The sequence below is a fragment of the Etheostoma spectabile genome, chromosome 7, assembly GCF_008692095.1.
Source record: "Etheostoma spectabile isolate EspeVRDwgs_2016 chromosome 7, UIUC_Espe_1.0, whole genome shotgun sequence".
In the NCBI taxonomy this organism is placed as follows: domain Eukaryota; kingdom Metazoa; phylum Chordata; class Actinopteri; order Perciformes; family Percidae; genus Etheostoma; species Etheostoma spectabile.
The window spans coordinates 28,925,305-28,946,031 of NC_045739.1; the positions used below are offsets into that span (position 1 = coordinate 28,925,305).

General features: G+C 43.0%; 1 protein-coding gene across 2 annotated transcripts; it reads left to right on the forward strand.

Moving 5' to 3' along the window:
* The first annotated feature begins 1,918 nt into the window (after positions 1-1,918).
* On the forward strand, positions 1,919-19,521 carry si:dkey-70p6.1 (nuclear receptor corepressor 2). Of its 2 annotated transcripts, XM_032520060.1 has the most exons (8): positions 1,919-2,303; positions 10,346-10,573; positions 11,131-11,188; positions 11,371-11,449; positions 12,699-13,162; positions 13,299-13,388; positions 16,037-16,174; positions 17,157-19,521. In XM_032520060.1, the coding sequence occupies exons 2-8, from the start codon at positions 10,440-10,442 to the stop codon at positions 17,694-17,696; spliced, it is 1,503 nt and encodes a 500-aa protein (XP_032375951.1). In that variant the 5' UTR covers positions 1,919-2,303; positions 10,346-10,439; the 3' UTR covers positions 17,697-19,521. The 2 variants fall into 2 exon arrangements, with proteins under 2 accessions (XP_032375951.1, XP_032375952.1); XM_032520061.1 differs by lacking the exon at positions 13,299-13,388 and having other exon boundaries at positions 1,920-2,303.
* The last annotated feature ends 1,206 nt before the right edge of the window (positions 19,522-20,727 follow it).

Below are 20,727 nucleotides of genomic sequence, written 5' to 3' on the forward strand. Positions count from 1 at the left end.
CGATGGAAATATGAAATGATTATGTTGTTTTCATGTATTAATTTGACAAACGACAGTCTCCTCATTGCTCCACACAGATTGGATTTTTCATCTAATAATCTAAAAGAGTCCCATACTTCGTGGATGTCATAATTTGTTTACAAGGTTGGTTTCCATTTAGATTTTTAGCAAAACACCGACTTTACCACAGGCTGTTAATTAAAGCCATATCTTTATTGTTTTCAGGCTACTCTGAACAGGAATCCTCATGGTAAGCCAGGTTCATTCCAACACTGGGTGAGACAACACATATCCAGTGTGTTACTCAGGTAATATCGGACCATTCTGATGTAGGATTTTAAAATTAAAGGCATAAATGTCCAAGTAAAGCTATATTTGAATTGTTTTTCAGGCTGTTAAAACCATATTTCTACTCTTTTTTCAGGCTACTCTGAAACAGAATCCTCCTGTTAAGCCAGGTTCATTTCAACGCTGGGTGAGACAACACAGTGTCAAAATGTTTTTGAATCTTTTTCTAATTTCCAGTTTTTTTCCAAGTTTCCACTCAGGTTTTTTAATACGCAAATTGAAAATGAGTTTACAACAACAACAACAACAACAACAACGGATGAATGGAAGTGCACTTATTATGTGTTGGAATATATGTTCCACTTTCCCTCACCCTGCTGACTTTATTAATGCAACAGTTGAGGGGTTCTATGCAGTTCATGACTCACATTCCCTGGGAGGGGGAGTGAACCAGCTGGGGAGAAAAAAGCAATCAAAGAAAATGACTCTAACAATTTTAATAATCCGTTATTTTTTTTTAGCAAAAATGTCAAACACTCTCTGGTTCCAGCTTCCTGAAGTTTAAGGATTTTCTGTTATTTAATTCATTGTAAACAAAGACATTTCTTTTTTGGACTGATGGTCAGACAAAACAAGCAAGTTTGATTAAAACTGTATCAATGATTATTGGATTAATCAGAGAAATAAGTGCCAGAAAAGAAACAGCGTGTTTGGGTAAGGGAAGGATGGAGGTCATGGTTAAAAGAGAAACAAATGTTGACCGTTGTTAAGAAACTGAAAACGATCAGTGGCCTCGAATCCAATCTGTCCTCCTCTTCCTGTGGACCCTGGGTCTCTATAATGTCTCACTGCTTCCTCTGTTCCTCAGAGGACTATTGCTGTCTTCTGTCTTGGCAGGACAGCTTCTATGTTCAAAAGCCCTCTCCCCATATAATTCTCGTTTCTCCCTCACTGTGGCATGGATTGACCCTCATACAGCAACACCGTCTCCTGCACCCTGATAGGCGGTTGGCTCCTGCAGGGCCCTGAACGCACCAGTAGGGGATGATAGAGAGCGGTAGAGCTTTATTGGCCTCGAAGGTGTGTGAGAGTGGAAAGGTTGAAACAAAACATTATAGGCCTACATTTATATATTTTACAACATTTAGACCTGACATTATGATATTAGTACTGTTCTTTTCATTTAAGTAAAAAGGCAAACATGAACCCCGATAAGGAGACCCACTGTTAATAGTGGCAGAGGCTCTCATGGGGGAAGTTGATATTGATCCAATGCAATTTCACCATAAATCCATTCCCATAGTTAAAGAGATCAATACAATAAAGACTCCAACCAACTTGTTGTGGTGTGGCTTTCTCTGATTCTTTTTGCAGGTTTAAAGGCATCCCATAAGCCAAATTAAACAAGCACCCACAACACATAATGAGAAGAATTTCAACAGAACAGAACCGAGAGTGTAATTCAGATCCGGAGTGTCCACATTGGGCAGATTCTAAATGGTCTCTTCCTATTCAGGGACTGAGAATTCCTCCAACAGCAGCCTTATTTACTAGACCCAGCTAAACACTTCCTCATCCTTCCAAGAGATGACGCTAGAATCAAAAGGCAAATTCCAAATTGGGGGGTCTCCAGCTCTGTCTGTGTCACATGGAAGCCCAGTAGCTGAGCGGAGGGGATGCGAGTACAGATGGAAGGGGCTTGAGGGGGATTGTGGAGGAGAAAACCTGGAGATAACAGTGGAGGAAGCAGCAGCACACAACCAGGTTAGACACTTCCCAGCCTTCCCTTCTGGCTGGGGAGCGGAGGCGCGCGGACGGGGCGCACGAGCGGGTCAGCGGGCGCTTAAAGGATGTCACATGCAATATGCTGCATTCCTGTTTTCTGAAGCCCAAGGAAGCCAAGTTCTCGCATTTGATTGATTATGGTCGCGGGGAGCGGCCGGTCCGAGGGGAAGCAGACACTAAACGGAGCGACCGGGGTTGACGCTGCGCCTCCCCAAATCTCTCTGAGCTGAGTGAGTACAGGGATATAGCGCAATGCTCTGTGCCCGTGGCTATGTGACAGGCTGGAGGGAGGAGGTGTGGGGTGTGTGTGTGTGTGTGTATGGGGGGGGGGGGTCATGCATATGTGCCTATAGATTGAGCTCGATAAGCTGCACACGCAGTTGCCATACAGCATCTTTTATTCATCCGGGACATGTAACCCACCGCTGCCTTCTTTCTTTGTGTTTGCCCTGCCTTTTTCTCCATCTCCACTGGTCAGACATTTAACACACAGACACGTGTGCACCCACCTCAGCGGAACTGCATTGCCTTTTTGTGAATTTTAAAGCCCCCCAAAATGAACGGATCCATCAGAGAACTTCATTGGGATTTGATGAGGGGAAGGCGCAGGAAGCCTCCAATCAGTTTTAGTTTTTTTTCTGTGTGGTTATTCCTGCTGACTCTGAAGCACAAAGATAATTATCGTTAGACCTTCCGTTAACATTTGCAGCCCCCCCCCCCTCCCTCACTCATGGTGTGTGGTGGGGGGGGGGGGGGGGGGGAGAACTGGCTTTGTCGTGTAAGTTGCCAGCTGACCTCAGGGACACAACATCCTTTACCATCCTCACTTTGATCTGGAAATGAATCGGAAACGCTTTGATGATTAGAGGAGAAGAAAAAGAAGGAGAAGGAAGGGGAGAACCCTGTGGTTGCTACAGGCTTAATGAAACAATGATAAAAGCCCACACTGCATCATGCCTGAAATTCTTCATTCATAGCCTCCTCCTGCACGGGCATTTTTTTATTTATTTTACCCATCTTCCCAGCATGCATGGTTTTGAGGTCTGGAACCTGTTGTCAGCATCACTGCGGTTGGAGGTGTCGGAGCCCAGAGGCGCAGCGAGCCGGGCAGCCAAACCGTCACCCAGCGTGAGATTGATGGCTGCTGAGTGGGGGCCATCATGAGCCCCATACATACATACACACACACACACACACACACACACACACACACACACACACACACACACACACACACACACACACACACACACACACACACACACACACACACACACACACCTCCACAGATATAGGCTACACACGAGCCTTCATGGAGGATTTCACTGAATAGATCCACAGAGGAAAAAAACCTTGATGATGATTTCCCTTTTTAACTTTCAGCACCTCTCTTGTTGTTTCCAAGCTGCTGGAAAGAATGTGAATCATCTCAACACAAGACATTATTCTGTATAATTTGCTGTGGATAATGTCAGGCAGTGTTTGGATCAGCGGCAGCGTTGCACAGATAAGACAGAGCCTCAGCTTTCTTCCTCACGGGGCTTGGTTAATCGTTGTTGCAAGCAAACATTTGACCTAATTCACATTCTCACACAATAGCTCGCTCCTCTCTCCCCCCATCTCTCTCTCTCTCACACACACACACACACACACACACACACACACACACACACACCACACACACACACACACACACACACACACACCACACACACACACACACACACACAACACACACACACACAGCTGTTATTTGTGTCACACAGAGGGTGAGGGTTTTGCTCCACTTGAACTCCCAGGTGGTTTATCCAAACCTGAGCAGATTCGGCAGAGAGGCCACTGCCGAGCTCCAGTTTGATTAATAATGAACACATGTAATGTAGCGCACGTTCCTAGAAAATGAAAACCCTACTGGTAGTTATTGCAACACCGTAGGGCGAAATGTGTCCCTTAGGAAATGCTTTTGATGAGGATAATACAACCGATTTCCATGTTTGACTTTTGTGCCATTAGCAGAAACCATGTTTGTTGCTGATTTTAACAGTTAGAGCATCAGTAGCATTTATTTTGTTTGACAAAAAGACAAAATGCATTTTTTTTCTTAAATTTGATCCGATTGGTCGAATGTTTCCCCCAGCGTGTTTCCTTTAGAGAAGAGATTGGATCAGAGTTAACAGGTGATATGTTCATATAATCAGTAATCCAGGACGGCAACTAATGGTTAATTTCTCCAATAATCGATTAATAGCGCTTAAGTTGATAGGAGCTAAAACACCAGAGGACAGTGACACATTTCAATCACGTTTCCCCCAGTCCAACGTGATGTCCCCATACGTCTTATTTTCTCTGAGGAACAGTAGATGCAGCACATTTCTCACAGTTGAGAAGCTGGAACCATGAGATAGAATGGTGTAATCATTATTCAATCAAAAATCTATTTTGATAGTCGATTAAGTCATCCACTCTTTGGTTTTCCAGAAGACGATGTTCTGCTTGTCTCGGTTTTCTATCACTATCAACTGAATACATTTGCTGTTTGTGATTGTTACTTGTAATTCATCGATCAATTATGAAAATAAGCAACAGATTAATCTATAAGCATCATCGGGTTTTAGCAATTTAGCTTGAAAAATACAAAAATAATTTTGTATTGCTTAGCTAACGGTCAGCTAATCAGCTCTATGTCGTCCACATTGCAACTGTTGTAGCCCATTCATTCATTCATTCATCCCCCTGTACCCGACGTAATGTCTGTACAGCTGCAATGATTAGTTGATTAGTTGATTAGTCGATTGACAGAAAAACAATTAGACCTTTTCAATAATCCCAAAAATTACAAATCCTTTCAATTCCAGCTTCTCATTCCTAAAGTGTTTGCTGCTTCTCTTTTACCTTGTGTGATAGAAAATACAATATTTTGAATATTTTACACTGTCGCTCAAACAAAACAGCCAATTTTAGGTTGGTTTCCAGTGTGTCATGAATCAAATCACCCATCCAAAGAATAATTGGCAGATTAATCAATAAAGAAAATAATCGCTAGTCTCGTGTGTGTCCCCGACACAAGAAGAGAAAAACATATACAAGGAAGCTATAGAAATCGGTATTTTTTTATATGCTGCAACAGAATATAAGCTCAAAGGTCCACTTACTAGCTTTCAGACCTTGACATGCTTTATTTGCTAAAATTTAGTTCCAAAGGTGAACTTTTACTGGTTTATATCTGACTTATGGGTTTATGACCATAGCAATGCACCGATCTGACTTCTTAGTCCCAATACGATACCGATACCTGGGCTTTGGGCATCGGCCAATACTCAGTGTTTAATTAATAAGCTGTACGGCTCACTGTGTGGAAGAGACTGGGATCATAATCAAAATGAACAGGAGTTCAAATTCAAGTGTAAACGCTTTAGATGCAGCAAAAAATTGGTCAACACTCAGTAGAAAAGATTGGCCCCGTAGTCACCGATAACCCAGCTATTTGAGTCCGTTTCAGCCCGAGATCCGCATTGTTACATCGCTACATGCATCGCATGTGATTCAGTAAAGAAACCAGATTTTAATGATCACTGATGCTCCGGTTCCCTCGCCAAAACGCCCCCCCCCCCCCCTCAGTGTTAAGTAGCCTTCTGTTCTGTGATACACGGCCAGGGCAACACCTGGCAGATCTACACCTGCAGGCATTTGCTGGTAGTTTGTAACGAGCACACTGAGCGCCACAGGCGCCTCTGTGCCTACGGAGGGTGTGTGTGTGTGTGGGGGGGGGGGGGGGCTTTGTTTAGCAAAAAAAAAAAAAAAAATCAGCCAGGGGAAGGGCCATTTCTCGCTCTTGCTCTAAGCGCTACGTCCAATTGGTTGGCTCGTGTGAGGCAGCTCTAGGGCCAGAGATTACACTGCAGTGCTGAGGTGTCACTCTGGCTGAACACCGCAGGCGGAGGCCGGGGGAAAGAGGGAGAGAAGAATGGGTAGGGAGGTGAGGACACACTCAGTGAGACAGGGAAGGGGAAGGGAGGCCGGGGAAAACCTTGTTGGGAAATGTGACAGCCTCCTCTCATCATCTGCTTTCAGCGTCTTCAAACACCTGCCACAGGACTCCCACGCATGTCTCCTCCTCTCCTCTCTATCTCCTTTCTTTTCCTCCACACCTACACCTTTCCCCTTTCTTCTCTCTCATTACCCTCTCCATCTCCACTCCTCGGCTCTGTTGTCAAATCAGCACAGATATAATTACACTGACACAACTGTGAATTAAACGGGCATTGCCTCACAGGGCTCTTGACATCCAGAATAATATTTCAGACTCACTCAGGAAGTGTTCTGTTGAAGGTGGTGGAGGAATTGGTGACATTCAAAGCAGGTCTGTGAAATCTGTGACATGTTTGCTGACTGTTGTTAAAATACCCAAATAGTTTGGACAGATATGCTGGGAAAACCTGTTTGCTGCTCTTTAGACATGCTCAGAGAAGAATGCAACTTGGTTGGATATGTAGTGTTGTAAAATACGACTTAGATTGTGTTAATATGGACTAATGGGTTCATTTGAACCAGGAAACCAAGCAGTTGTGGTCAGATTGTCCCGAACTTACAATGAAAACTACAAGCCCCGTGCGAAAGGACCACCGAGACATCTGCGTATGAAATTTGGTGCAAATTGGATTTCATGCTGAGAACAGTTTGGTTAGTGGCTGGATCGCCTCAAAGAAATGCAAATTACCCCCAAATCTGCACAACTTCTGCAGAGCCTGATGCACGTTGGTCCTGTCTCTGCAGATACAGGAGGAAAATCAGTCAGGAAAAGAAGAAACATTCACAAAGAAGAAAATAAAAGATGAAGGGGAAAATCCCCAGAGGCGGTGCAGATTCCTGTGCTGACCACTGATGTCCCCCCCCCCCCCCCTTATACTGACTGGGTTAAAGTCTAACTGGAATTACACTGAATCAATTTTGTCTGCTACAGCACACATTTCTTCTCTGTAAATCAGAAACTAAAAGACAAAAAAATTATAGTTTTTGTTCCCTGATGGCGCCCTCTAATTTTGCATTCATTCAACAGTGTGTAGCACCCCCCTCCGCAGTTAGGGTTCAACACACGAGCCACAGACTCTGAACAGCAACCCACATCAGCTTTCCTGCTACGTTCTTGTTTATACATCACTTACATTGGAAGTGCAACCTCATCCGTAGCAACCACACAAACATTCACTGTGGGACAGTGCCCTGCTGATGACAGTTTGCAGGCTACGTAGCTAATTAGCTGTACCGCCGCAGCACATTTAACATGTAGCCTAAACATACCTGCAAATGTCCCCGCTGTCCGGTTCAATGCTGATCCTGCAAGCTGTTGTCAGTCAAACACAGACACGCCCCCCCCCCAGCCATATGTGGATAAAAACATCAAAGTGTGCAACGATCTGACTGATTAGTATACTTTCAGTGTCAATGTATTGACCTACAGTATGTTGGACATGTAACTAAAATATAATGAACTCCAATGCGGGACTTTGAGTTAAGACTGACTTAATTATACCTTAAAGCACCACTGGCATGGCTGTGGATGCTTAGAGTTGTCATGCAGTCAAACAGTAAAAATGTATAAAAAAAAAAGGAGATGCAGAGATGATATGTCACATCTGATGGACATTGTGTGCGCAAATTTTAGAAAATAAAAGACAGTGGAAAATAGTGCAAAATTTTGGTATGTGTGCCAGATTGAGCAGGCAAATCTGTTGGCCGTAGATAATATGCAGCCGGTCTTGCAAATATAGTGGTGAGACAGACTGAAGGCTTTTTCTTCTGTGGAAGATGGCACACAAAACACCCTGAACACTTCTAAATATACATCTTTTTTTTAATAATCAGACCCCATGGAGTCTATTATGATAACATATATATATATATATATATATATATATATATATATATATATATATATATATATGTATATGGCTCCACTTGGGTGACAGACAATAACAAATATAGGATTTGCTTAACTGGCGTGGGTATGGCCTAAATCAGCAGACCTGGCTGGCAGATTCATACATCTTTGTGCAATTTTAGTGGATGAGATCTATATAACGCATAATGAACCCCAAATTAAGTTTAACCAAATAACAAGGTTCTGAACCGATGATTAGAGTGAAGAAGAGCGTATCAGAAATTCATGCTTGGTTTGCCTGAATCCTCATTAGGCCCCACTCCCTTCACAGATCTCTACTGCAGCGCTAAAAGCTAAAGCTATCTGAGCTGCAAAAAGACCGCAACAGTCTAGAGGTGTCCGAGGCTTTGGTTAACCTTCAGAGAAGATCCACATGCTGCACCAGAAACAAATGATTACAGTATTTGGACCGTGGTGATTCCATTCTGCCTGAAATGAAAGGATCTATGTGGAATCTAATACTAAAACAAGTGTCAGATTAGATCATTAGCGAGGAAGTTTCATCGTGGAGGGGGTTTTTTTGGAAGAAAATCTGTCATTTTAAGCTGAATAAATACATGAAAGACATTTGGACGTACGCATAAAGACAGTTTAGTATCATCATCCCAACAACAACAAGACTCTGGATGAAACCAGGCGGTATGTTTCCCTCAGTCTGTCTCGTTGTTGCTGATGGACAAGTGACAAATAAACACACATGAAGACACACTGTCACAGTAGACAGATGGTGCGATTTGACAGAGATTAAAAACAGGCTTGTTGTTTGGTCTTTTCGTTATGCTCCGTGTTTTCTTTTTTTTTTTCCTTTTTTTTTTATTGTTTATTTGAAACATATTTCCCTGCCAAATATGAAATGATCTGGCAAGAAGCGAGGGGTAGAGGAGAAGCAAAAAAAAGGAAGAAGACGTTTCTGTCTGCTTGCTCTGCTTTCACTCGTCTCCTTCAGTGCTTCAGGTTACTCTGCCTGCTGGCATGTTCAGCTCTGGCTGTGACTCATCGTACCTTCTCAATATTTATGTTTGCTCTTGTTTGAATGGTTCAAACCACGGGAAGCGTGTATTTACACACATGCATTGCAGCAGCTACCTGCGAACGGAGATTCAAAGCGTTCAGATATATATTTCTAAGTGGTAAATGTAGAATTGTTGGATTACTTTCCAGCTCACATTTAAGCTTTGCAGACCCAGACACTTGCAAATCTTTGTTGGTGAGCAGGTATGCTGCTGATGTCTATGCAAGTGTGACACAGATCTCGGTAATCCCTCCAACAAGGTAAAGCAGAAGCACATGCCGGAGGCGTAATGTCTGTTTCAGCGCTGGATGAGAATTCTCACTTTCCCCTCTTACCGTACCGATATCTGGGAAGGATATCGGGAAATGACGGTGGAGACTTCAACAGATGACGAGTCGGATGATTTCAGGTCAACAGCTGTCTGAAAATCTCTGAAAAACCTTACTCACAATCGGATTCAAACGCCATTTGTAACATTTTGGAATTTAATACCATTCAGTTTAGCAATAACCAATTATCAATTTCACAACTAGATCATGTCTCTATCATTCTTTTTTTACTCCTTCCCCACAAAAACAGTTCTTTTACAGATAACCATAGAAGGGAGCAAATGTATATTCAAAAAATAATGAATATTTACTCACCCTTTGCTGGATCTGCTCGGGTTTCGGGATGCCAAATGATATTTGGGGTTGATATCGGGAAACGATGGTGGAGACTCCAACAGATGACAAGTCCGATGATTTGTCTGCACAAGGGTGTCTGCTGAACATGAGAATAACTGCTTTTTTATATTCTTCTTGTCCTCCCATATTTTAGTCTGTCTATTTCTGTGGGGTAGTGTTACCTTCAAACTACTCCTTATATGTAAGACACTTCTAATAGATTTACAACTTCTAATCTATTCTAAACTGTGAGATGGGTTACCTCAAACTAACCCTTCTGTGGAAGACCCTTAGAACAGATGAAATACATTTGAAAACTTGCATTTTCAAATATTCCACCTATCAGATACAATACAACTTTTTAGTCAGTTTAAATTCATTTTGCGTTCCCGCTCAAAACAAAAAGAAAAGCAAAACACACACAGAGTTAGGCGACAATTACACAAATAGTACAAAGACGACTATTTAACACAAACACATCAACGTGGTTGATGATATCCTCGGACTCAGATCTTGATTCGCATCACTCTGATTTTTCAAATCTTCTTCACTGTGAATATTTGACTCCTGCTTCTGCGGCTTTGTTGCCCTACTACATGTTTTGTAAAGGTTAGATGGTTTTTTAATTAAGCACCACTCTGTGTCTTCTCGCTGCAGATCCCAGAGAGACCGTGGTACTTTCCTGCGTGGATGAGTTGTAAGGGTGTGAGTGTGAGTGTGTGTGAGAGCAAGTGAGCGTCAGCGCTCCCACATGGCCTCCATGCAGGACGGGCTAAACTTCACGGCTCCTCCCTACGGCAAGGTCCTGCTGCTGGGTGCTATCGCTGCTGCCTCAGCCTTCGTGGTCACCATCCTCATCGTGGTGCTCTGCGTGGGCTGCCAGAGGTGAGACACGCACACGCACACACACAAACACACACGCACACGTACACACACGCACACACACACATGCTCATTTACACCTGCATGTACCGATGGTGGAAGAGGTACTCAGATCCTTTACTTAAGAAAAGTAGCAATACAGTGTAAAAATACTGTTACAAGTAAAAGCCCTGCATTCAAAATCTTAATCAAGTAAAAGTACAAAAGTATCAGTATTTGTCTTAATAATTTGAATTTGCAAAGTAACTAAAGCTATCAAAGAAATGCAGTGAAGTAAAAAGTGCAATATTTGCCTCTCCGAGTAGAAGTATAAAGTATCTTTAAATGGAAATACTAAAGTAAAGTACCTCAAATTGGTACTTTAGTGCAGTTCTTGAGTAAAACTACCACTACTGGCACGCACGCACGCACGCACACACACACGCACACACACACACACACACACACGCGATGACTCAGACACACATGGACAGTGACTCAAACTCGCATGCACGCACGCACACAGTCCATCTCTGTACTAAGTGTCAACCCGTGTGACAGAGCGGTTGTGTTTACCACAGGAAGGGGAAGACACACAATGTTCCCGGCGAGGGTGGAAAACACCGTCTCATGGACATGGTAGGTATCACACACACTCCTCCATTTCTTTGTGTTGCAGCAGTAGTTGCTAAAGAAAGCTAATTCACCAGGGCACAATATCATTCAGAGGACAGCCCTTCAGTCTTAATGAGATGTTAACTGGCCTTCTCTGTGTGTGTGTGTGTGTGTGTGTGTGTGTGTGTGTGTGTGTGTGTTGTCAGGGTATACTCAGGCAGTCTAAGCTGCGCTCCATCAGTAAATCAGACACTGAGATGAACAAGATGAACTGCAATGGGAAAAGTGAGTGCATCTTTCACATACAGATCCCGACCTGTGCTGTGCTGTACCTCTCTGCTGTCTGCTGAAAAACAACTCCTCAATGAAATCAAACAGGCTGGTCATGTTTTTAGCTGCATGACAAAGCACTTTTTGCATCATCAAAGGGAAATCTTGAAGAATTGAAGTTTTCCTCAACCACAGAGTATTCAGATCCTTTACAACTAAAAGTAGTATACCACAGTCTAAAAATACTCCATTACAAGTTAAATTCCTGCATTCAGAATGTTAGAAGAACAGAAGTATTATCAGCTAAGTGTGCTTACAGTATCAAAAGTTAAAGTACTTTGTATACAGAATGGCTTATTTTAAATATTTAATTATTCATTTTAATCATTTTTTACATGTAAGACCAATTTGGAGCATATTTTAGATATAGGGTAGAATACTGGTATAAATTGCTGCATCATACTGCATCAAATTTAAAATAACTGTAGAGTTAAAAGTACAATATTTTTCTCTGAAATGTAGTGGAGTAGAAGTATGAAGAAGCATAAAATAGAAAATACTCAAATAAAGGACTTGAGTGAAAGTTTTTTTCCACTGCAAGCAATCATTTTCCCGCTTATTTTAAACCATGAAAATCATAATCAGTGGAGATACAAGGTTTTCACCCAACAGAATCACTATAGTCTGAATTGGCAAAAACGGAAAATAGATCGGAAAATTAAGCATGTTTGGATTTGGCTCGTCCTCATAATAAATGGCTTGGAGTCCAAAAACCAAGAGATAATGAAAATGAACGCTCATTCTAGTGATGTCACCGCACGCTTTCCTCCACGTGCTCCGTGTCTGATCCGGCCTTAAATTCATGTAAAACCATGAATGCAATTTACCATAAAACAGAATTCCCATTACCTTCACAGCTCAGCCTTATTCCACTGGACTGATCAAGCTCGATTCATAGACATGCATCTCTTTCTCTCTCAAAGACAGAAATCAGAGCGCCAAGACAAGTCCTGGAACTGACAGTCAACAGGGAACTGTGTGTGTGGGCACTGAGACAGTAGCCTGAGAGGGTTTGTAGAAATATACTGGAAGCATATGTCCTGTTTCCACTAAAGTGGAATGAAGTCAATTTGGCCGCGTTTTCTCATAACATTGACGTCAGTTCCCAGTTGACTGTCGGCTCCAGATTTTCCTCTCTACCGGCATCTAAAAAGAAAGGTCTGGACCTTCTGCTGCAGGTCTAACTCTGACCTTCCTTCTCAAGGCAGGCAGCTTCCCCAGATCCCCTCGGGGACTGGAGAGGAGGGAGAGCACACTTACTCCGAAGTGGGCCGAAGCTCTTCCACCACACGTACTGACGATGCCCTGTACGCCATGGTAGGCAGGGCCGGGCAGACGGACACCCCGGCCCCCCCGGCAGTGCCCGCCAACACCCCGGCGCCCCCCGACCCAGACGGTGACGTGGAAGGAGGGCTACCCGAACCCGAGGCCCAGGTCATGTCTCCCCCTCACCCTCCAGAGACGGCCGAGTACGCCTGCGTCAGGAAGCTGAGGAAGGCCGACAAGGCTCCCCAAAAGAGGGACAGCGGGACGGACATGGTGGAGCCGCCGGTGCCGCCTCCACGACACGCCCCGCCGTCCCACCCGGCCCCTCCTCCACCACACCCCCACAGCACAAAGTTGCCCCGTAGAAACGTGGATGCCTTCAATGTCCCGGCATTCCCAAAGGTTGGTAGAAGAACTATTTTTTTTCATCAATTTAAATTGTTCATTAAGCTATACATGTCATACTTTCAACATAGTACAGTAGTGAAAAATAACTTCCCACGAGGACGTGGTGCACTTACTAATAGCTTTTCTCTAGCACTTTCAGCTGCATCTCATCTCCATGACAACTGGGCAAACTCCATACGCTGATGAAGACCATGAGATGCAGTTGAAAGTGGAAAAGCTAGTAAGTGGACTTTATGTTAAGATTGTTGAAGTAAATAAAAAAGTTCTTTTACTGGAATGACCTGGTTTTAAAATTGTGTTATTTAGGATTTGTGTAGGTAACTTTTTAACCTTTAGAGCAGATTATTTCAGGTGAGAGATTATTTTCTATGGGTTGTAAGGATTAGATTGTCTTTAAATTTAAATTTTTTCATGGGGCAGATAACATGTAATAAAAGAACTATTCATATAAATAGCTGAACTTTTCTCACATAATGTCAGAGGCAAAACAAAGGCAATAACAACACATCTTCGTGTTGGGCCTAGACGCCATCATCTGGTAATGTTGTAACGGGTTCAGTTTTATGGGCTGAAGGGAGTGAGGAAGTGAAAACCTGAGGGGGAGATGAAGTTAACAGTTAAGTTAAGTTGCTCTCCAGAGGTCCGACTGGAGCGGTAGATGAGATCAGCGTCGTGCGCTGACTTTACTGGAAGGCCCTGAAAGTGTCTCTTATCCACATCATTGGGTGGAACTGTTGGTCTCTTATTGAGTCCGCGGAGCACCGTCGGATGGACTGCCATCAAGTTCAGCACAGACATTCATGTTCCCCGGAGGATGAATCTTACAGACTTTGGTCATCCCCTGACTTGTTGAATGTTAAAATGCTAAACTGAGATGGTGAACATGGTGAACACTGCCACTGTGAGCATGCTGATGTTAGAATTTAGCTCCAAGAACAACTGTGTCTCACAGAGCTGCTGGCGCGGCTGCAGACTTTTAGCAGGTGTTCAGACTGAAAACAGCCCTGTGGTATGAAAAAAAAAATAAAAAAAAATTCAAGGCTACACACTGTAAATTTGAAGGCTTTAAACATTGCACAGCGCTTTAAAGTTTATAACGCTGGAAAGTTATCACAATATCCCAATTTGTCTTTTTTACCTGTGGTCGTGATGGTTGGCAGGTAAGCTGTAAAAATATATCTTTTTTTGAACTCTGAATTACAAAGGAATCTACCAGGAATGCACACTTGTTCGTTTGATTGGCCGCTGCAGTGCCGTTGTGTTGTGGTACTGGACTCACGGGAGCTGCGTTTATCACCCGGGACTAGAGTTGGCCTTAGTTAGTCTTGTTTAACCCTCATGTTGTCCTGGGGTCAAACTGACCCGTTTTCAGTTTAAAAAAAAAACATTTGCCACAAAAAATGGGCCTTCGAAATAAGCACTGAAAATGTCAACATTAAAAATATCAAAAAACTTTGGAAAAGCACCCATAACATTGTAAAAATGACAAAAATGTGGGAAAAGCGATAATAATGTTGAAAAAACTGTTTTGTTGTTTCCATGGTTGACGGGAAGACAACACAAGGGTTAAACATTCTACGTGTCTCGGTTTGGTGTGAAAGGTCTCTCAGACATCTCCGTTTCATTGGTTTTTCCAGGTGGTTGTTGCCGTCTGTATTGACATGCGCAACAAACGTCTTTAACCCTTGTGTTGCCTTCCCGTCAAAATTGAAAATCAACACTTTTGCTGAGGCTTTTTATCGGCTTTTAACTTTTTCTTAAGTTTTTGTCCCTTTTTTCAACACTTTTGATGCTCTTTTTTGACGTTTTCAACACTATCAACTTCAGTTTTACAGTTATTTTTGGAATTTATGGTCCATAAAAAAATGTATACCTAATGTTTGAGTTACAAAAGCAGAAATTAGGAATTATTTGGACTAAAATGAAAGGAATGGATGTTGATGGATAATCACAGACTAGAATATGTTAACTTTTACTCAATACTATTTCAAAACCACTTCAATGGTTTTTTTTAAATGCTATGAAATTGAATAAAAACATTAATATAGGAAAACGGGTCAATTTGACCCGAGGGTTAAGATGAACGTGTCGCTTTTTGTCAGCATCGGCGTGACACATTAATAAGCAACGTGTCGTCCAGGTACAGTGGAGAGTACTTCTGTCAGATTTCCTGTTGATGCAGCAGAGGATCTCCATGGTTGTAATCGTGCCAACGCTGCAGTTTTCTCTGCACTCGGCTTCACCGTGCACGGGGTTGAGATCTGTTAGCGCTTCTGTAGACATTGCTTTGAAGTCGGGCCAATGAGATGTGTTCAAGAGTTCCCGGGGATAGTGGGATATCTGTGCTCTCAACAGTGTCCCCTCTTCCATATGTTGGCAGCAGCGGGGGTGTAGGCAGGCTGTCTGCCGTTACTGTGGGGATAATAGCTCTCTGCTCCCCTCCAGGTGACAGCGGGAGACCATTTGCTGCCCCGCGTGAGGTCAGCGAGGTCGTGCTATCTGCCGTGACCTCAGTGCAGTAACACGCACAGGTCACATGCTTACATGTGTACGCTGTCTGCTCGCAGGGCTGTTCACCACTGATGTTCTCGTGGATGACGCAACATGTTGAAATTGAGTCATCCAGAATATAAGCTCCTCGCGTTACAACCTTCACCTGCAGGGGAAATCTATTCATAACTGTAGGAAATAAATCAAATCCATTTCTAATGCCCTCTCTTTGCTACAGTAGTTCCGGTGTGTTTAAAGATGGTCATTTGTCTTTGATAAACATTGTTCGTTTTTAAAATGCAATGTTTTATATTCACAAATACTCACAGAAGATGAACATGCGACGAGCTCTGCCCCAATTTGTTGTTCTGTTGACAGGAAGTGATGTTCATGGGCAACGGAGAGCAGTACATCTGGAAACCTCCGGAGGAGGAGGAGATGCTCATGCACCAAACTAAAGCCCTGGGACCACTAAGTGCTCACACAGTGGAGAATATACAACCGGCTGCCACTGTGGTGAGTCAGTGTGAAGTTACTGTGTAACTCCTTGTCCCCCATGTCCCCCTTAAAGCCACCATTATAGGTAGCTTTGATATTAGACCAAACACTTCTACAGATTGATTTACAGTCTCCATATTCTGTATCTGCTGGACCCAGGACTTCACTCAACTTATTCATCACTATTCAATGATCCGTTAATTTAATCCAGCATCAGTTTGGGCCTCTCATGTACAGTATTACGTATTTGTTTTTGGGAAAAACAAATGCAAAGGCGATCTTTTAAAAACCAGGTTGTTTAACAAAAGTACGTTCTTGAAGGTATCTTGAGTATCCTCAAAGAGATCTTCAGTCCACTGCAAAATGAAGACAGATAAATGACACATCCTTGCTCAGTTTGTACAAGGTAAACCAAAATATAAAAGCGGTGATATCATTTCAACATGATTTTAATGTAAAACGAGCAAGGCGACATAAAGAGTCACAGCTTGAGAAACAAGTTAAAAATCTTTTCTTATTGTCCAGCAGACAGAATATTTTAAAAAGATTAAAGAATTATTCTATGTTTTGGAAATTATGCTTATTCACTTTGAAATAGAGAGTTAGAAGAACGTGTCTGTCCATTAAATATGAATAAGCTTAGCTTAGCATAAAGACTTGAAACCAGGGGAACAGCTAGCCTGGCTTCGTACAAAGGTAACTTAATCTGCCAACACACATTATACCTCTTTTGTTTAATGTAGCTTTACCGGGGATTATGTGCCAGAGTATTTCTTGGCGCAGTGACTTCCTAGAGTTGCTTTTGGACAGCCAGGCTAGCTATTTCCCTTGGTTTCCAGTCTTTATGCTAAGCTAAGCCAAGACAAGCTGACTGGCTGCTGACGTCAGCTTCATATATAACATCTAGACATGCATTGAACAGTAAATGAGCGTGTTTCCTTTTTCTTTCAAGCCTTTTTTTTTTACAGTCTAATCTCAGTGACTTGTTGTTTACCTGCAGGTGGCTGAGATGTACTCCAAGGTGTGCAAACCAGGAAAGAAGAAGAGAGCCATGCCGGGGTCTCCTCCAGCCAATCCTGGCTTCCGGACCTTGGGTCGCGGAGACCGGGACCGAGACCGGGACGGGGGGTTTAGTGTAGTGGTCAAACCCCAGACGTGGGCCCTTCAAGAGGGCAAAGCAGTGGGAGGGCCCCTGGTAGACCACTGCTACGAGTCCATCGGGACAGAGGAGTGCGATCTGGCCTATGAGAACATGGAAGGTGGCGGCGCCTGGAAGCGAGAGAGGCCCCCCAACACGTGTGCCACCCTGCGGCCGAGGAGGAAGAAAGCCCAGCAGCCCTTGCAGCAGCAGCAGCCCCCGCCCCCGCCGCCCACGCAGCAGACCCCCAAGTTGCAGCACCTGCCCGCCAAAGCCTTGCTGCTGCCGGGGGAGAACCTGTACGAGAGCATCGGCGACCTGAAGCAGGGCTCCGCCACGTCCAGCACCACCACCATCTTCACCTTCAACGACGGCATGGAGATGTATGTGACAGGGCTCTGAGGCGGCGGCAGCACTGTGACCCCTATCCTTCCACACAAGGAGCTGAGCTAACACCACAAGGAGTGACGGCTGAGCCCCTGTCATGCTCACCCACACATACTGTTTACATTCAAGTCATAACATTATGCCTCTCACAGGCCCGCGAGGCCTCGGGGCAGTAATGTTGATCTGTTGTGACCTGGGCTGAACAAAAAGTCCAATCTAAAAACCTTATAAAGGAATCCAAAGGTAGTGAATAATAAAAGAGCACAAGACCATCGCAGAGCAGTCTGCAGGTAACAGTAGCACTTCTATTTAATGATACAGATGTGCAAAGCACAATAAAGTAAAAAGCCTAAATTCTTCCTCAATTCTAGCGGGTAAAAATGGTCCTAGCAGGACTCTTATCAGGGGAAAAAGGCACAGCATTGTGGGAAATCTTTTGGTAGCACTTATCATGAACAGGCCTTCCCTGTAGTTGGTCAAGATGTGATTCAGGACGGAATTTAAATGATATAAAGGAATGAATTACTAATCAAAATTCTTGAACGCTCAGGGACCGAGAGAAACAATTATGAGAGTATTATAATAAAAAATTGCACACATTTTGCATTCCTCCTAAAAGCTTTGACTAATTTAGACTATCATTATTGTTGAAAAACCGACCGGATACTTCCCTCCGTCATGTTTCGTTTCATCTTACATGGACTGAACACTGTCTCCACTGCCGTCTGTAAATGAAGTGTTTTACTTTGTTGATCCTGTTTCTGCACTTTGCCTGCTACAAGTTGCATGCTAAAAAACATGAAAAAAACTCCCCAAAAAAAAATCAAGCACTGTCGTGTGGTACCTCTATGTGAATGTTTTTTTGTTTTTTTTCTATTGTCGTTGGTTGTTCATTTTTTTTAGTGTGTTGCTTTATTATTCTGTAGAGCACAAAGCCAGTTAGATTAAGGAAGTCGTTGGCTCAGTGGGACTCTGTGCAGCAGAGAGGAGAGGTCATTTCCTCTCACCACACACACACAAAGTACAGATGAAACGAGACTAAAAAGGACTGCTCGAGTCCAAAAGTTGGAGACAGCCCACTCGACCGACCCCCCCCCCCCCCCCCCCCCTCTCTGCTCAGTCCTCACTCGCATCTGTCGCTGCCTTGTGGTCATATGAATCTGCTTGGGTTTCACCATAGTGCGGCTTGGAAAGTAGAACCGATGTGTATTAGCAAACGCCATATCCCATCATCACTCCCTCCTCTCTCTGTTATAGTGTTAAAAAAATATCGCAGAAATGACAAAAAATTGTGAAGCGAATGGTCTCGCCAAGCAGCAGAGCATCACCCCGAGGATAACACACTCATAAAATTTACACCCAAATCCTGGACAATAACAATAACAATAACAATGATTTCATTTGACCAAATATCCCCAGCAAACAAACAATGTGATTATACTGTATGTTGATGCAATGTGTATGTACATTACAAAAGAGAAAGAATAATAAATATATCATCAGTGTCAAGAAATCTATCTTTTTCTATTATGTTTGTGTTTTGGAATGACTTATCTTGTGACACAAACTGCGAATAACAGCTGCAATGTACATTTTTCAGTGTATTCTGTTTGTTGTTTTTGAAGCCATGAAGCTACGGTGTGTTCTTGGAAAGCCCAGCTAAGTTAAATGTGGCAGCTACTGTTGTGTGTTTGCTATTCAGACTACAGGGTCTTGTACTCAAAAAGCGTGTAATTAAGTGCTAAAGTGCAAAAGATTGTAATGTTTTATATCAAGATTACTATTCATGAAATGTCAGTCAAGTTTATACTTTTGTAATAAAGTGGCACTTTAAAAACAAGATGTTTCATCTCATAGTGTCAGTTATTCAAATTTAAAAGACAGCAGATTTTGCTGACCACGACCTTCTCTAAAAGACTAAATATCCCCAAAGAGTTCACTACTACAGAAGGATAAAAAACTTTGTTTTGGATTCAAACACTTTCTTTTGAAAAAAGCTGCCTTTAGATTAGCATCTTCAGCTCTAGAAAGGGAAAGATCTTAACATATGCACTTAAAATCGTAGGGTCAAATTAAGAAAATGATTTAAAAATGTATTATTTGATATCTAAGGTTTCTTTTGTCCATTGCATCTTTTGTGTACAACCATTCACATAGTGTGTATGTGCATGTGTATGCTGTGCGTGTCTTAGTAGCCTTCTTGTGTGTTTTTTTCTTCTGTGAGAATGTGTGTGTGTTCACGTGCACATGTGCCACAGTAGCGGGGTGTGTGTCTGAGTAGCTGTGGAGGGGTGCAATAGGGGGGAAGGAGGAAAAAAAAAAAAAAAATAGGTCACCCCTTAAAACAAAAAGCTTGCAGTCAACATCGCAACCGTCTGCTGAATTTTCATTGGCGGACTTGTCTCCATGGTAACAGGTTAACCTTGAGGCAGTAGTCACATGGGCGATCGAGTCTTCTGCTGTCTTGGAGAATACAGCGTGCGTCGTAAGACATCCGTGATCACAGTGTCACCCGCTCGGTGAGGAGCAGCCCAAAACAAACGTGTAGGAGAGGAGATGCTGTCGGTGGGAAGATGAGACAACGTTCACAGCTTCTGTGACGCCTTTGTCTCACTGTGAGGAGCGTGAATGACTGAATAAATACATGAATGAGACTTGCCAGATTCATTGTAGGTACATGGCAAGGGAAAAGACTCCAGGATCCCAGACTGAGCATAAAAGGTCATAAAATCATTATTTTTACCAACGGATCACGAGGTTGTGTTCGTGTTTGGAGTAAACTATGAGAACAAACTGAGAGGGGGGGGGAAGGGGCCTAGGGAGGCTCAAGGTTTTTATTGCTGGTTTTGTAACGCTGAAATCCCATTCGGATAATTAGCTCACATGTTTGTAACTGAGCTTTAACACCCTGTATTCTGCACTGGATCAGACTGGTCAAACCATTAATGTGACTGCTACACTGCCATTCATCGCACCAAATATCAACATATTTTAACTTGTATAAATGAGGCGATTCAGGTGAGACTGTTTGCATTCTTCTGTACTG

Bases quoted from the DNA above. Each gene is read 5' to 3' on its own strand.
- si:dkey-70p6.1 (XM_032520060.1), top strand. From the start codon at position 10,440: ATGGCCTCCATGCAGGACGGGCTAAACTTCACGGCTCCTCCCTACGGC. The intron at 10,574-11,130 runs GTGAGACACGCA...TGTTTACCACAG, and splicing joins CTCTGCGTGGGCTGCCAGAG to GAAGGGGAAGACACACAATG. The intron at 11,189-11,370 runs GTAGGTATCACA...GTGTGTTGTCAG, and splicing joins AACACCGTCTCATGGACATG to GGTATACTCAGGCAGTCTAA.